Source organism: Sitodiplosis mosellana, unplaced genomic scaffold, assembly GCF_009176505.1.
Source record: "Sitodiplosis mosellana isolate CC-2019 unplaced genomic scaffold, AAFC_SMos_1.0 Smas_scaffold_6150, whole genome shotgun sequence".
Lineage (NCBI taxonomy): Eukaryota > Metazoa > Arthropoda > Insecta > Diptera > Cecidomyiidae > Sitodiplosis > Sitodiplosis mosellana.
In genome coordinates, this window is record NW_022601391.1 from 1806770 (window position 1) to 1824372 (window position 17603).

Here is a 17603-nt window from a genome sequence, read left to right on the forward strand (position 1 = left end):
TGAATATTCATACGTTTTCAGCGCAGCGAACATTATTCAAAATGTACTGATAAAACTTCAATTGCAATCATTTCAAGCTAAACAAACAAACAACAATAAAAATGAAAGCAGATGAATCTCCACTTCGAAAATAAAAATCTGGCAATAATGATCACACAGTACACGCAAATGAATCTCGTCACAAATGCTCGGCCCTACGATTGCTGTGCTCTCACTGCCGCCATATGCCAAAGAATAAAAATCGATACGCCATTAAAGAAAACGCAACAGCCATTTCACTTGCGCGAAAAATGAAATCAAATTGGAAAACCATTAACGTTTTCATTTCAACCATTTCGAATTTTCGCGCTTAATGATGCTTCTTCATCTTTCGTACTTCCGATGAAATATATGATTCGTGTATGTCGTTCACAATGTCGATATTGTATGTTACAAAATTGTGTTTCATCACAAATGGAATTCGTGGCACCAAAGAAATCAATAATAACCTAGCATTGTTTGGAGAACTTTTTAAAATTTATGATTGTGTCGAATGATTACGAATGAATCAGATCGAAAACGAAAATAATAGCAATCGCACCGGCAAAGGCATGCAAGACGATAAAAATGGAGAAATGTCGAACAATAACGGAAAAAATAAAGAGAAAAATAACCAGCACATAGGTATGTGTGTATCACCACGATTGTTTCGGACCAAAAATCAAAAACTGTCACCTCACCTCAATATCATTAACAGCATGAAATGAAAATACGCACAAATTATGTGGATGATTAGTTGTAATAAATGAGTGGTTGTTGTGAATGTGCTATGAAAATGGGATTCGCTACAAATTAGGCGAAAATGAAAAAAATAAATGACCGTATAAAGAATATGATCGGACAAAGACCAGTGCAGAGCTACAATGAGACTATATTTATAAATATATATATATATCACTTATATGTATTTTTAATCAACATGCATTGACTCAACGATATTTCGATAAAAACTTTTCATGTTTATGGGGTTATATATTATGCTCAAGGTCATTTTGTGTGTATGTATTGAAAAAAAAGTTGAGTAAATTGTGTATTGATTTGGTTGTTCGAAATCCCATCCCAATATGATCATCGAATTATTCAAATTTGCTTACCGTTCGGTGGTGCTCACATTACCCGTTCGCTCAGAAAACTCTTTGATTTCACTTGATCGAAAATCGTCAAGAAGTCGTTCACCATGCTTTGCAGCGGCTAAAATCTCCTCCTGCATTTGTGCAAAACAAACACAATTAGAATCGTTGCAACATTGTTGGTAAAAAAAAACAATCGATAAATTCCAACCTTTAGCCGATCATATTCGGTGCCTTGTTCATCTAACAACCGTTGTGTGGCCTCCACCGAATTGGGAAATTCCGTATCGTGGATAACTCTCATAAATATATCCAAATTGCATGACACTTGATGCGTTAAACTTGAAAATTTCTCCAAACACTGTTGATCACATCATGTTATAAAACACCCCCGAAAAAACGCAGCGATGGTGTTGTGTGTGCGTGTGTGTGTGTGTGTGTGTACGTATTGAAGAAGAAGCAAAAAGGGAAACAAAACATACACTCATTAATAAATTGCTTAAAAGTACGAAATGCTTCGAGTGAAACACAAACTATCGAAAAACACTAAAGTAACTCGATTTTTTTTTCCACAAAAAATATTCGATAAAAAAATCGTAGACACAGCGATTCGAGTTATCAATGAGAGCGACCACAGTGTGTCAGCTATGTGAATAAATTGACGGCTAGAATGATGCACAAGTTAGCAAACTACTCGATTGTAGTTTCATTTTTTTATGTTATTAACAACTATTGCAATACCATGATTAATTCTCGGTTATTATTTTTTTTCTATATTCACATCGTGTTGTTTGTGTTGGCATTGCGCGATGAATGCGATGCACTGACTTTTGTGATGTTTGGATATAGCTGCGCTCAGTTTCGCTCTCTGTATAAATTCCCCCGTATACGGTTGTGTTTGAGTGTGAGTCTGTTGATATGTTGAATTATCACGCATTTTGAAACAGTTCAAGTGGAAGGCACGTTTTGGGCTTTTTTGTCGCTTTTTTCATCATTTTTTTTCTCTCTCAATATGCATTTGTTCTCAACAATTGGAGGCGTAGCACCGAATTCGGTGATATACATAATACATTCAAATTCTATTTATGAAAACGTTCAAATCGAGAGAATGAGAGAGAGAGAGAGAGAGAGAGAGAGAGAGAGAGAGAAAAGGAGGCAAATCAAACAAAAACATTTTAATGTCATGTATGTTGTACGCGTCCAAATGAAATGAATCATACACATTTCCCGTACATGAATGAATTAAGCAGCATAAACTGATAAAAAGCGAATCTTTTGTCTTCTTCTTTTTCCTCTGTCGTTATAATTTCTCTTCCGATCCAAATGTAATGATCATTGTTTTTTTTCTGCCGGAGAGACGCATCAGCTCGTTCATTGCATTGCACGCTCGTTCATCATCAAAGCGAAGCCCATTTTATAGACGTTTTGTTATCAAAAAAACAACATAAAAATCGCTTACATTCATACTACTGATAGTGCACAATTAAGCGAATGCAGCAGAAAACTTCAGGGAAATAAACACGAAAAAACACCTCTTGTGCTTAGCATTGATTTCGAAGAATAGTCATAGCTGCATGAACTCTCTCTCTCTCTCTCTGCTTCATTGATCAATTTGAAATGGATTTAAAACGCACAAAAAACACATTCCAAACAAAGCAAATACAAAATAGTACGAGTATCAAGCGTATTCAAAAATGCATTTAGATTTTGCAATGTTCGTTGCTCGTGCAAATATTCGCAAAATTTCGAACAATTCCAGGTTCGTATTTGTAAGCCCATTCCATGATTTCAGTTTCGATTTCAGATGCATACCAGAATCGGTGCCTATGCAATGGGCTCGCGTATTTTCGAGGAAATGTACGAAATCAACTGTAAACAACCTTTTTGGTCTAGCAATATAGCTGAGGAAAATGATAACAATTTCATTGGAGTGCTGATAATCGCTGATATCATTTTTAATTGGGGCCGTTGAAGAAACGCGATAAATTCGCCCGTTTTATTTTTCTGTTATTCATCATCACGTTTCTTCATAGCCCAAAGTGAATAATAAAATTGTGGAAAAATAAAATCAAAACAAAAACCAACTTACGATACGCTGTTGAATCCATTCATGGTGCGAGTACATCAGTTCGCCACCTAAGTCTGGTGTCACTTGTGATCGCTCCACATGCGCAAACAAATCATCCAATGACGAGCAAATCATCAGACGAAACTTAAAGTCTTCTTTGAAGAACTTTGAACTAACTTCAGATATGGCTTTTTGAAAGAAACCGGCCGGACGAATGACATAGACCACATGAATTATTCCCGGGAAATATGACTGAAAATAACAGATAAACATCGATTAGAATGACGATCAAATTTATTCACACACATTTATTTTTATTTATTTCCAGCGTCAAGGCTGTGGCTGAATATTATTGGAGGAAAACTGAATTCAACCTGTCCTTTCGAATGAAATAATATAACAAAAGTGAGTGTAGAGTACAGGATATATTCAAAAATTAACTCACAGATATTCGTAAGAGAACAGCTTTGACGGCAGTCCATCGATCTTTTCTGCGATCGATGATTAAGTTAAAACCTAAATCCGCTTCTTGTAATCTAAACGAAAGACAAATGGAATGTAAGCACATATGACCGGATTTCGAAATGGCACTTGTCTTATTGTTGTCCACTTACGTCGGTACGGATGTCAAATACGAGATCAATTTTTCATAATCGTGTTCGGTTAGCAGATGAAAATTATTGTGATCCGGAAATGTAATAATGGGGCAACCTTCACGTGATCGCCCGCCCGTTATGATGGCATATTGTGGATGAAGCAGGTCTGCAACATCGCCGATGCTGAGCGCTTCTTCGGCGATGCTGATATTTGATGAGTTCGATATTTGTTGCTGAAACATTGCATTATTACAGCCGCTGGTCAGTGAGGTAACGCTACCAGCCGAATTTAGACGTACATTATGTGACGCAGTAACTGCATTAACCACACTTTGTCCTGTTTTTTTTTTTTTAAGTGAAAACAAAACAAAAACAATGAGATGACAAGTTGTTTGTTAGTGAGAACAATCATATCTTCAAATTATATTTAGAAAATTTCAAGATAATACGAGGCAAAAAAATAGATAGATAAATAGGCTTATCGGTCGTGTAAACGAAATCCGTCGCCTGCTTACCCATGTGTCCACTCGCATTTGCGGTATGCGAATTACCATTAGCACTTTGAAATGATGCTGAACTTGAACTTGTTCCCAATAAAATCATTTGATTATTGGAAGCGTTGGTGATATTATTGGTGTTTTCGCCGTTATTGGTGTCTATGTTATGGAATACTGTTTGTACAGATGTTGTGCTCGATACCGATGATTGATGCTGGAAAATATGCTGGTGAGAGTGATGCAAGTTGTTCGATCTCGATTTCGTTAGATTGAGTGGTAACAATGCGATGTCATTTTCATCTGTCAAAGGAGAAATAAAAAGCATAAAATGATTTGGGAAAAACAGCAAACAATGGAAACGATGTGAAATATTTGTCAGAGAGAAGAGAAAGAAAAACAATTGATGACTTTTGCGCCACCAGTTCAAAGGTAATTTGTCGCAAAACAATATGACACATATGGAATGTTTGATTGTCGGCTGTGTCTCATCGTAAATGTATGGCCTGGAGTATGACCTAGAAAAATGCCAGCGCTTCATTTTTTTCGTACTTTTCTGCCATATTTTTCACGCGCGCTTGGTATTTCAAAATAGTTTTTTTTTTAATGAAAACACCCAGGGCATACAACAAACAAATAAAAACACGCTCGCGAACTAATTCATGTAAATGATTAATCGTTTTGCGATAATTAAACAAAAATATCGCATGCGGAGAGAGACAAAGTGTGACTCATACTTCTATCTTTCATCTATGTTCACGAAATAATGATTGAATACGACACTAGCGATCGTGCGAAGAAATAGAAAGTGCGCCTGTAAATTGTCTGTTTTTTTTTTCTCGTGCGTTTTTAAATGGTGCAATATTACACAAATCACGCATGTTCTTTTAAGAGCCATCGCAAAATCCCACACCACATCACGCCGAAGTAAAACGGAAGTATTACACCCAAAAACATACATTGTTTGTTGCTTAGTCGAAAAAAAAGGAAAGCAAAAAAAGAAGAGTACATCTTCAGTTTGATTGTAAGACAATTATACTGTGCAGACAATAAGTATCTGCCCACTGCAAAAGGGGAGTAATGTTTTGTGCTGCAACAGCTTGATAGTTGTGTTAAAACATACCGAATCGATGAATTAATCATAGCATCGGAGTTTCTATCATGAAAATTGTACGGCAAAGCTGCATTTCAAATGATACCAATTATTACAAACGAAAAAACACAAACCAATTAGATTAGTCTGTGTGAATCGATTTGTGACCATTCCAACACAAACACACACAGACAGACGAAGAAAGAGAGAATCGATTCGAAAATGTGTTTGCTAAAAAAAAATTGCTTGTTCTATTTGCGTAAATGTAATTTCTAAAGAATGTAATTGGCCACGAAAGGGTAATTTGAGCACATAGTGAATGTTTTTCTTTCGTACAAATTCGACGACTGTATTTACACATAATATCGCGGTGTTTGGCCTAGCCTGGTCTGGTCTGGTTTGGCTCGGCTCACTGCAATTCGAAAGGTTTTCCAGTACCATTTATCGACTTGAAAATCGTGATCGAATGTTTGAGCGGAAAGAAAGAACAACATCAGCCCGACCATTTAACTGACATCATCAATAAATGACATTTTGATGTGAACCAAATTGAAAATTTATTAAAGCGTTTGATTAATTGCGTTGAACGAAGGAAGGGGGGGGGGGGGGTGCAGAACAAGATAATCGATCACTCACTCACGATCACTAAGAGATACACGACACACAATGAAAAGGCCACATTGAAATCTTCAACACGACCATAACATTATTTAATATTTGTATGGTTCACGCAATATTGCGACGAGCTCAAAATATAATGGATCCAATTTAAACAATGAATGTTTTACACACTTATTCATTCAGAAAAATGATACATTTCAAGCAAAGTCCGTTTCAGTGTTTGCAACGGCGTTTCGGTTTTTTTTTTCTTTTTGGTGAAATTGAATTCAATTAGAGTGGTGATCGATTGCAATCGAAACAATTGAATTATTTGTTCCAGTTTCAAAGGTGAACCATGTTGGGTCTGTGTGTATGTGTACATGTCCATGTGTAATTGCAGATTGGAGGAGTTGGCTATTGCATTATTCTATGTAATACGTCGTGTTCTTTTTCCATGATTTTTGTTAGCAAGTGGTCGATGGTTTGGATTTAATTTTTGGACGATTCGTGTGTCTATGCATGAAATAGTTGCATCGTCTGTGACTGCGGGTCGTATCGTGCAAAGCGAAATCGCTTTTAATTTTCTATCATTAAATCATTTGTACGGTAGAACAATTACCTATCTCATTATTCAGTTTGTATGTCATTCGAATGGGCCCAAGTCACGTGTGGTTCGCTTTCTGTATTGCATGTTTCTTGTTTCCCATGTGGTGTTCTCTTTGGAGTTTTGAATTTGGTCAAGAAATCCAATGAAAATTACGTGAACGCATTTCAACGATGTAACAGAGAAATGGCAAATTCAATTGATGTAATTTGAAAATGCGGTCTCAGCCAAACTCAGCTTAATCGAGAAAATAAAACGAATTGCGTAGGCAGCGCGCACTCACTGGCATCGCCACAATGCTAACCCATACATCCACCCGATGAGAGGCAGTGAAAGGATGTTCTTGCAAAAAGCAATTTAAATGGTGCACACAGCAAACGAATTAATTGTGTTGGTAAGTGTTAGCATGGTGTACAATTAAATATACTGTATATAGTATGTATGTAATGCAATTACACTAGATTTTTGATCTCTTTTCTCTTGGCGACGCCGAAGCAATGCATTTGCTCAGCTTCAGTGAGTTGCCCATTGTAAAGCGATACTAAGTATCGCCATGTGTCACAATTTTCTTCATTCAAACCATTTTTAACAGTTTGTGCTTGTGTGTTTAATTCTCTTTCCAGCGATTTGTCCATTCAGTTCAAACTAATAATAAAATTGCAGAGCATCAACTCACAACGGAAAACACACATTCAACCACTCGGTTATAATCACAGGCACTGAACTGAACGCAAAGACAAACACCATATTTTCCAGACCATCGTCACTGGTTCAATCTCAAGAATAAACTCAATTAAAAGATATGACAATCGCAATACAAACAAAAATTTTTGCTTATGCAAGCAACTTTTTTGCCAATCATTTGCCACACAATGACAATGAGTTTATTTAACAACGTCAGTGCAAAGACTCCGATTTCCCACTTTGAGCTATTGCACTTGATTTTACTTCTAATCGCGCCAAAGTAAATATTCGTGTTGTATTTTGATAATGTCCATCCAAATTCAACTGTGAAATTGGCGATCACAAGAAAAGGCCAAAAAATGGAGTCTTTTGTTTCGTAGAATCGAAAGTTTGCACAGATAAAGTTATGAAACCGATCGTTTTTTTTATCACCTCGATTAAAACTTCGAAATAGTCAACAAAAGATGTTTACAAAAAAAAGAAAGAAAAATTAATAGAAAATCAAAGTGGACGCGAAAGAAACGATTTGTTTGACCGACAGCAGCAAAAAAAAACGTTAATGGGATTCATTATTAATAGCTCATTACTAAAGAAATTGATTGATATCTAATAGACGAGCGTTCGAATAGATGTAATAACGACAGCAATATCGACACTCCCCGTTTTGGCGAAAAAAAAATTCGCAATTTCGATCGTTTTATCTATATCACGTCTAAACGTTTGAATTTTTTTTTCATTCCGAATGGGTAATTGAAACGACACACAATCTCTTCGCAATAAGGTAATAAAAAGCAAAAACACGCTGACGCTGTGAATCGCATATATATCGCCCATCGGTGGAGAATTCGAAAAAAAAACAATAGAACCGATTATGTTCGGTTTTTTTCTGTTCTCGTCATAATTTGAACTGTCTGAGCTTCATTCTGCGTCTTGAAGTTGTGTTTTTTATGAATGGTTTGGCTGGCTCTACACATTACGTAGCGCTTGATCGTATTTGATACTTCGTTAAATTAGCTCTTTGTTTTTGCAGACGTAACGATTCGATGAAATAAAATAAAAACCGACCAAGATTCATTCGGCGAGATCGAATCTCTTGTGTTGATCACAGTCAATCTAATTACTTGGAAATTCATTGAAAATTAAGCACAATTTATAGCATTTGGTTTGGGGTAGAGAGCTCTTGAGAACATTTTAATTGTTTATTCACATACAGGCGAGCCATTGGCATGACTTAACGCTTTTTGTCTCCACCTTTAGCATCGGATGAGATACAAATTCATTCATGTTTTAACTAGAGCCAGAAAACATTTCCGCCCAACGAGAGACGAAATTTTTTTTTTAACCTGAAGCATAATACATTCGATAGCTGACACTCTCGATGCACCGAGAGAGAATTGACGTAAATTTGTTGCTCTGGGCAAACGACACACCGAATGAATGTAAGTCACTTGTACTGTTGTTCACAGTAAGTGAATTGAAAAATGTGAAATGCTTCATCAACGGGGTCGATTTCAGTTAAAATATACGACAATTGAGGACACAATCATTTCAAATCCACCACATACATCATGCATTATATCTTGGCGTCATGGCTGTTGTTTGCATGAGGGTATATCAAAATGTACTTGATGCGACATTTTTGATAAAGATACGTACGATATATAAATACATACACTCACACGGGAATATGCTATGTTTTACGTTGCTCACTATTATTCCATGCGAGGTTGTTTACATGATAAGTTTTGAATGAGAACAGGTGAAAAAGCGTCACTTGATTTATTCAAGTGGTTGATTTGACTTGCGTCGGACGTATTACCTAATGCTCAATGCAAATATCAAATAAAATCCATTTTATACTGCAGTATTCACTTCCATCATCCTTTCCGTTCAATTTTTCAAGCCAAACAATTTTCGACAATAGAAATTTTTGGGTCTGTTTTTCGCCATTAAACGCTCGATTCGATCGACCGATTCTATTGTTTGTCTTCAATGAAAAGATTCACATACAAACACAAACACAAGCACAAAAAAACACATTTCAAACGCTTACATTTCAATATTTTCGCTCACAATACATCTCAAATTCTTTTCGTTCAAATTTCATAGAATTTGATTCTTCAATTTTCCACGGGACGTTGCACTAAATTAACCGATAATTCTCAATTTCAATGTAGTAGTTCTGGTTGAGAAATTCAATTCAAAATTGATGGTTTGGCAACAATCTGTACTTTTTCACGTGTTATGTGTGTTTGTGTATCGATGGCGATTGTAGCTTAAACGAAAACTGTTAATTAACATAACAGTTTTTGAACGACGGCGGTCCCAAAGTGTTCATTCAATGCGCACCAGATCGAATGATTGATTTGGACGTTGTTTGTGATTTTCAAAATGGAATTTTTTTTCCCAAGCTTCCACTCACTTATTTTGCATAAGAAAACTAAATCAATCCTTATCACATTCACTTTTACTTTGTCGACAACGGCAAACGTTGTCGTTTGTGGTTTTTATGCATTCTTCTTCTTCTTCTTCTTCTTTTTTTCTTGGTGTCAACGAAACGTAAAGCTACTCGTCGTTACTATTTTATTTTATTTTATTTTAATTTAATCAATGACAGAGGGAGTGAGAGGAATTAAAAAGAAAAACGACACAGCAGCAGTAGCTGTAACTGATGCAAACGTGAATTATGCGCTCCCATTTGAAATAAGTACGATGAGAATAATACGATCGTGCGCGCGCGCTCCGGACCAAAACAATGGTCCATGGATATAGTTTACGCGACAAAATAAACAAACACCACCGATGCACATTCACATTTACAGTGTTGTCGCTGTCACAGTTGACGAATATCAATAACACACACTGGGCATGACATTTGATCAGATATTTTATCTGAACGAGAGCAAACATAGGCGTAATTATAGCACTCGATATTTATAATACTCTCGGAATATTTGATATTTTTGTTCGTGTTGAATTTTGTTTTCTTGTTATTTTTTTTTATGCGCTCGCAAGTCCGTTGCCCACTTGCAAGCCTTCGCACAATCTCACTACTTATTTTTTTTTCTTTTTTCACTGGTTTTTTCTTCATACAAATTCATTACTTTTATCACTTCACCAACGCACAGAAAATTGTGAAACAATTTTCGGAAAATGGAATTTGGTACAAGGCACGAAAATAGTCTGAATGCGATTGCTGTGGAGCGCGTTTTCAACTTACAAACCGACACATACACACCAAATTGCTTTCCCAAACACGTTGCTAAACATACTAAATAAATCGAATCGAAAAGTGGCAAAATGGACGATCAACTAAGCAGCACAGTTTAAAGGTAGCGAAAACTGAATGAAGAAATAGCTAAACACAGCGTGCATTAGTATCGTTAGTGTCGACGATATTTTTTGCAGTGTGCGGCTTTATTCTTTGTTGTTGTAGTCGTCTTCGTCGTCATTGTCGCATTTGATGTCAAAGTCGCGTGCGTACGATCGTCATGTGTTTGATATGATCGTTAGTATGATAGTGGAGCTTTCGCAACACACAATGGTAAATGTACCGGCCGAATTGCAGAGCACCATAACAAATTAAATGAAAAAAAAGAAGAAAAACAAAAAATGATGCACAGAGAATTTTATAGCACTATAAACATCTTTACATGTCCGATTAAACGAAGCACATCCAACCAACCGAAATTTATACTGCTCTCGGTGAATTTTCGCAATTTTTTTTTGTCGAACATTTGCTTAACTACGTTCGACTATTCATCGCCAAAAACTATTCTAGAGTTCACTGCTGCTGAAGCACAGCAGCACAGTAGCACCAACAGCAATAATAAGAGCAAAACATAAAAAAAAACCAGAAGAATAAATGTGTGAATTAAATTATATATCGTGTGTACGTTGAGCAGATTGTCTACCAATTGAAACGTGCGCACATCCGAAATGAGTGTGGAGCCCATCACTTGTTATGGTATATTACGATTCAACCATGTGTGTTACGATTCAAGAATCACATACAGCGCAAACCAGTGAAAAAAAAAGTAAAATTATTCGACAGCAGAGAGCACAGAGCGTACGGAATACACAGATAATTATTTTCATGCGTTATTTTTCGGTCGTCTCTCTTCGCTCTTCCACTTAATCGTGCTGGTTGTGTGTTTGTAGTCTATTTCATGTGCTATGGCTTTTCACGATTGCCACCGTCGCTCTCTCGCACATTTTGAGTCTATCGCGCGTGTGTGTGTGTGTTTATTGTGCTGTGTTTGTATGTGTTCGACTGTATCGCTACGTGAAAAACGCCGATCCGTTCATCGACACAAGCCAACACGTATTTACTCTAGCCGAAAGAAAATTACACCGAAGAACAAATATTACGAGATATGCTACATAAAAAAAAACCGACGATGCCGAGAAAAACGAATGCCACTGAGAACCCATGCAAAGAAATTCTCTCAAACCTCGGGCTGCAATCATTGACTACGGCGATTAGATACCAAGCTTCAGATCTGTTACGGCTTATGTGAACTTCCAACATTCAATGGAGATTTTGCTCTCTCTTTGTCTGCCTCAGTGCCACACTTTCTTGCATGCAACCGCATAGACCGACCGACCGACCGTACAAATGACGATACAGAATACATTTCTCAGATTCTAGAATCATGAACGTGTGACGGTAAATCTCATGCCGATAAACGAATAAATCGGAAATGTTTATTTATCTCACATAAAGAAATAAAATTGCCATCGGATGATGGTACACAGATTAAATAAGGACGGTCATGTGATGTCACAGTGGAAACGGCAAACTTTTGTTCACACCAAAGAGAAAAAAAAACCATTAGCTTGTCATATCAATATTGATTCGGTATCCGTCAATTGCAACTGAATCGCAAATTGAATTCACATTTGTAATGCAAGTTTGGCATTGAACTCTGCACGGAACGTGCCGAATGCACCTTACACCCAGTAATGTGATTTTTGATTTTGAATGGAATGAATTGATTTTTAATGAGATTTCATACTTTTCAATGCACTGCTTTGACACGGTCGCATTCAGCTTGCGTTTGCCATTTTTATTTGTGTGCCAGCGATAAAGATTGAGGTTTCGGTCGAAAAATAGACAAACAGAAGATTTTAAAAAGAGAATATTTTTTACAAGATTTCATTACTAGATAATAATATTCAAATCATGAGTTCTCGTTCATTCGTGTAAAATGAATCGAGATGTTTGATACAAGACAAGTAACTCACAATGCTACATAATCATGAAAATAGAACGGTTTATCTGATGATTTTAATTGGAACAGACATTCTTGTATACTTCTCTCCCTCCCTCTCTCTCTCTCTCTCTCTTTCTCTCGCTCGCTCGATCTCTCATCAATGCCGCCAAACCGATCTCGTTTGCCACAACCAATTTTTCATTTTGAATCATCAACAATTTCAACTTTTTAATTCAATGGGCGTCAAAAAATTACAATTTATAGACCGTTTTTTTGTTGTTGCTGCTGTTGTTGTTGTATAGAAGCTTCAATTTCATACCTTTCACATATTATGTGGTTGTAATTTATGGATGTTCTTTTTCTACATATCATTTTCTCTAAGTAATCATAGACTTTAATTTGAATTTACGACAAACGAAAAAAAAACGTTAATTTACCGGTAAATTGCTGCAACAGATAGACCGGTGAAAACTGTATTAGATGCTAATGACGAGAACAATATGCGAATTTGTTAGAGCAATGTGATAATCATGTATCTCTTACATAATCATCCATTGTTGATTACGTACGTATTCATTTTGCAATGTACACGAGCCCAGTCGCTCAAATAACTGGATATATATTTGTATATATGGATGATCATTTTTTTATTTTCAACACTTTATATGGCGCATTGTATGCATTGTTCTCTTGCGTCGCTGTCAGAATGAAAGAGTTCATCAAACAAATTGAAATGAGGCTCATAAAATGCATTCCCAGCATTCGTCGTAGCTTTTGATTCCGTTTGACGCGCGTTCTACCGTAGTACTACTGCTATATATCGCATATTGTGATAGAAATGTGCTCCAATTCTCCATTGTTCGTCGAAACCAGAAGCTCGGAACAAATATTTCTTAATTCAATTTCGAATTCTCCAGAGGGAATGATTGACACACAAAAATCCATACTGGTTTGGATTAATTGTTCCGATGCGCCTGTTCTACATGTCTGATAAATGGAAAATTATCATCGATCCAAAAAAAGACACACTCAAATAAATGGGTATGCTCTTTCGTCCATGAGACAAAAGGTATACAATGTTTATTTGGTTCATGTTCTAAAAAAAATTCATACATCTAATACAATACAAAAAAAGTTGGTTCTCTTTGTGGAGAAGAGTACTATAGTGGAATAGATTATTATTCATCTTCGGATTCTAGAAAGTCAACATCTTGATATTCGTTATTTTCATTGTTATCGCTCTCATAGCTGTCGTCATTGGCGATAAATTCAACGCAAATTTCTTCATCTTCGTCCAGTTCGTCCATGTCGGATGCCGCTTCGGTATCATATTCGCCGATTGAGTAGGTTTTTTGATCTTCAGATTGTATCATTGCATTGGTGGAGGATGTGCCCGAATGCGATCCTTGTTCGATCTTCATTCTTGTAGGTTTCTTTTCGCGCTTAATGGTCCGATTGGCATAGCTGTCGAGCGGTCGATTCACAGAGAATCGTACATGTGGAAATTGCTTCTTCAAAAAATGCCGAAATGTTGAGTAGCTCATCAATTTGCCATCGATTGGACAATTTGCTCGAAATTTCTGGTACAGATGTATTCGTGGCTCATTCACTACAATGACACTTTTGTTAAGATCATTGGTGTGTTGTGCTAACTCCGATTTGACAAAGTTTTCGGCAAATTTGTACAAATCAAGTGACAGTGCGTTGTGCGGTTTCTTGCGAACATTTCCGTGTACACGTGGTGTAACACCATTCAGCATCACATGTCGTCGTATTCGCTTCAAATGATATTGTGTCACATTTTCTAGATAGATGAAGGCGTCCAAGCAAACACGCTTGCCCTGAAACACATACACTGCTCGCTGTCGTATTCGTTCTTTATGGCGATTGGTTTCCGTTCGATTTGATAAACATGCCATCGTAACACCCATCAAGTACATGTCGTGCTCTTGTTTTGTCAGCTCAGCAATATTCAAACGATGGCGATAAACACTTTCGGCTTGTAAATCTTTGAAACAAGCACCCTGGCACTCGCAACCCAATGCCAACCGTGCACTAACCTCACCAGCCGAACTCTCGAGCTCCGTTGGTGCCGCTTCTTTGTCATCATTTTTACGACTATCAGTCTTTTTCTGTGATCCTTTCGTTTTGGTCGTTTTAACTGTTTTTCGAACTCTCTTTCTCGCCTCAGTCAACGGTTTCGGTGTATTAAGCTCGATTTGAGGCAGCGGCCTATCATCCGAATCACTGAATTCTACGTCAACTATCTCGCCAATTTCATCATCTTGATGTTTAATTACCTAAAAATGTGTTTGCAAAAATTGCTTGGATTGAACAACATCTCCTTATACATATCAATTCCACATTGATGACAATAATTACCACATTGATTTGTTTTGTCGATTTTCGGCAATTCAGTGATACTTGTTCCCATTCATCGGAAGCATTACTATTATTCTCCTCCGTTCTTCTGTGAATTTCATTTTCGTCTTTCCTTTCGATCCGTTCAACTGGCAACAATGAATGCAAAACTTCACTTGCTTCGCGTTCTGCTTCTGGTATCGCCGATATCTATGACCCAAAAAATTACCAAATTTTAAACGAATCGAAATCAAATGCCAAAATAACCTTTTGGTTTTTGTTTACATCTTCTGTTTTCGTGGTTGACAATTGACAAATGTGAGAGTCGAAAATAAGAATGGCGATTAGTGTGGTTTTGTTATGACTTTGATACCTATTGCATTGCAATAAGGTCGAATATTGATCACCGTTCGCTGTAAATATTCACAGGATTTTCGACCAAATCACCATTGCCAACAATGTTGCTTAAATACCTCCATTTGAATTCCATACAGCCGCCTGATAACTTTTTAACCGATAAATTCGTTAGCAAACACTTTGCACACCGTTTGAATATGAATTTTCAATGAATGCCATTGAATGAACTGGTAAATTTTTCAATAAACTTCATGAATTTTGTAGATACAATAATGGCGATGCTTTCATTCCGACTTTTGTAGCTGTCATCGTTTGTATCGATACTGAAAGTCGCTACGCAGTACATTGGGCGCACTGTCACACCAACATCCACATTGGAGTGAGTGAGGCGGTTATATGATGACTTTGACATTAGTTGAAACACGAACCTCTTCCGCTTCAACTAGAACGAGACAACCCGACTGTCGCTGTGTGTAGTGTGCTGTTTCGTTCGGGTTTGCTACTCACACCAAGAGGTTTTTTTTTAATTCTTCAATGTTTTGGTCGATATTGTACAATGCAATGTCAGCAGTAGTAGCGGCAAACCACTTTATTCATGTATCCAATTTGAAATAAGCGACATCACAATTTAATACGTAAATACGGGCAATGCATTTGGTCGATGTGTTATTTGTTTGTCGTTTGAAGAAAAATCTGTTTTTTTTTCTCTGTGTTGCCTTGCAATTTATGCAACCAAACACATACACACGCTTAAAAACTCAATGTCGATTTATGAATTTGGCTTTCACACCAAAGTATTTTCTCAAGCCATACATAATTTATCCATTTAGCAGATATGTGTTTGTGCTCTTGCCATTCGCGACAGAGGAGAGAAAAAAAAAACAACGAATAAAAAAGAACGGATAAAAGAACGAAAGAAAGCAAGACGTCAGCCGTTGGTTATGTAATAACCAATTTCGTACTTTAATGCTCTTTTGGTTGACGCTTCCGATTGTTCGCACTCAGCGCAAATATGCACGTATTCTTGTGTATTACATGTTCGGCTTATCTTCGCAAGCTTATCTCTCGTCGGTCTTCAATATACACTCTTCTTATTCATTGGCATGCGACTCCTTTTTTCTCTTCTGCAATTTTGTTGCCGGCTCAATGGTGTGCATGGATCGGTTGACACGAGATTTCGAAATTCCGATTGCTAATTCAGTTTTGTTTGTTTAGTCTTTTTCGTCGTCTAACTGGATTTTTTCCATGTTAAATATTCTTCGATTCTTTCACATCCCCAAGTAGCTTCAGAGAGAGAGAGAGAGAGAGAGAGAGAGAGAGAGAGAGAGAGTGAGAGAGAGAGAGAGAGAGCGAGAGAGAGAAAGAGAGAGCGAGAGAGAGAGAGAGAGAGACGCACAAAAGAGAGAAATGTTGAAATTGTGTCGGAGTTTTTGTATAATCCGCCCAAAACACGATTATTCTGATTGTTGAAGCTGTCGGCAAGTGGTAGCTGGATTTCGGTACGAATCTTGATGTAAATTTTGATATAACATATTGTTTGTATCGTTGTAACAGCACGTCGTATTGTCATTTCCTTCATATCTAGTTTGTGTTCGCATGTATTCTTCTAAAAATGCTTTTTTGTTTCAACGCACAAACAATAAACGTTTGATGCTAAATTGCAATGGTTTTACTATGTCAAACTTTGCGTAAAACTTTTATTCGAATCTCTTTCAACTCTTTCCGCTTATCATCCATCTTCGGCTGTCGCTGCTGCGTTATATCAGACATTCACTTTGTTGCTTATTTTCATACAACACTTCGAATAGAGCAAAGAATTTCAATGCGACGCACAAGAAGACCCGATTCTCGAGAGCTGTACGTTCATTCGCTCACTCATTTCCATTCCAACGAATGTGATGCATTGAAAACATGACGTTGACAAGCAATTATAAACGGTTTTCAGTAGAATGAAATGAGAAATGTAAGCGGTGCTTCAAATCACTTTGAAATATATACATGTGTACATCGTCTTCGAAACCCTCCCATTCAGGCCCTGAATCCCGTGTATTTTTTTTTATAATAATCGCATTTATGCACATTCAAAACGAAATGATAATAATTCGATTCCGCACGAATCGTTTCGCACTGATTTGGACTGGCACGTGTGTTTTTAATGCGATTCAATTCATCTCTGTAAACACTAGAGAAAAATTGCCATTTTCCTAACGGTCAAATCGATTCTGCGATTCGCATTAACGAATATTTGCATTTTATCTCACGATAGATATAAATTTTCTTCCTTTTCAAATGGGTAATCCACGCACTCGACACAAAACTTATGGCTATCCATATTTTAAGCGGTGTGTTTATCGAACGAAACGAGTCGGCTGGCTGCTCGTAATTTCACCAAAAAAAAAAAAATCAATGCACATTTGCTTT

The 17603-nt window shown here is 36.9% G+C and overlaps 2 protein-coding genes across 14 annotated transcripts in view; both read right to left on the bottom strand.

The window, feature by feature from the left end:
- LOC129574045 (guanine nucleotide exchange factor DBS) overlaps positions 1-17603 on the bottom strand; it is an 87847-nt gene that overhangs the window by 62311 nt on the left and 7933 nt on the right. For 5 of the 13 annotated variants that reach the window (XM_055455362.1, XM_055455361.1, XM_055455368.1 and 2 more), the window contains 6 exons: positions 4289-4570; positions 3792-4110; positions 3623-3713; positions 3199-3429; positions 1321-1470; positions 1134-1243 (listed from right to left, as the gene is read on the bottom strand). In XM_055455362.1, the coding sequence (XP_055311337.1) occupies positions 1134-1243; positions 1321-1470; positions 3199-3429; positions 3623-3713; positions 3792-4110; positions 4289-4570 (1183 nt within the window). Of the gene's footprint in view, positions 1-1133; positions 1244-1320; positions 1471-3198; positions 3430-3622; positions 3714-3791; positions 4111-4288; positions 4571-6579; positions 7290-8927; positions 9056-9321; positions 9799-10933; positions 11001-17603 lie in introns of those variants that run through there. The other 8 variants (XM_055455373.1, XM_055455371.1, XM_055455365.1 and 5 more) reach the window with 7 other exon arrangements.
- On the bottom strand, positions 13499-16190 carry LOC129574052 (uncharacterized). The gene is made up of 3 exons (XM_055455393.1): positions 15299-16190; positions 14847-15035; positions 13499-14764 (listed from the first exon to the last, which is right to left on the bottom strand). Exons 1-3 carry the CDS (start codon positions 15302-15304, stop codon positions 13643-13645), a joined length of 1317 nt encoding a protein of 438 aa, XP_055311368.1. The 5' UTR covers positions 15305-16190; the 3' UTR covers positions 13499-13642.

What these genes read in the sequence shown, in the direction of transcription:
- LOC129574052 (XM_055455393.1), bottom strand. An exon ending in CGACAAAACAAATCAATGTG is followed by an intron (nt 14,765 to 14,846) that starts GTAATTATTGTC and finishes ACACATTTTTAG; the next exon opens with GTAATTAAACATCAAGATGA.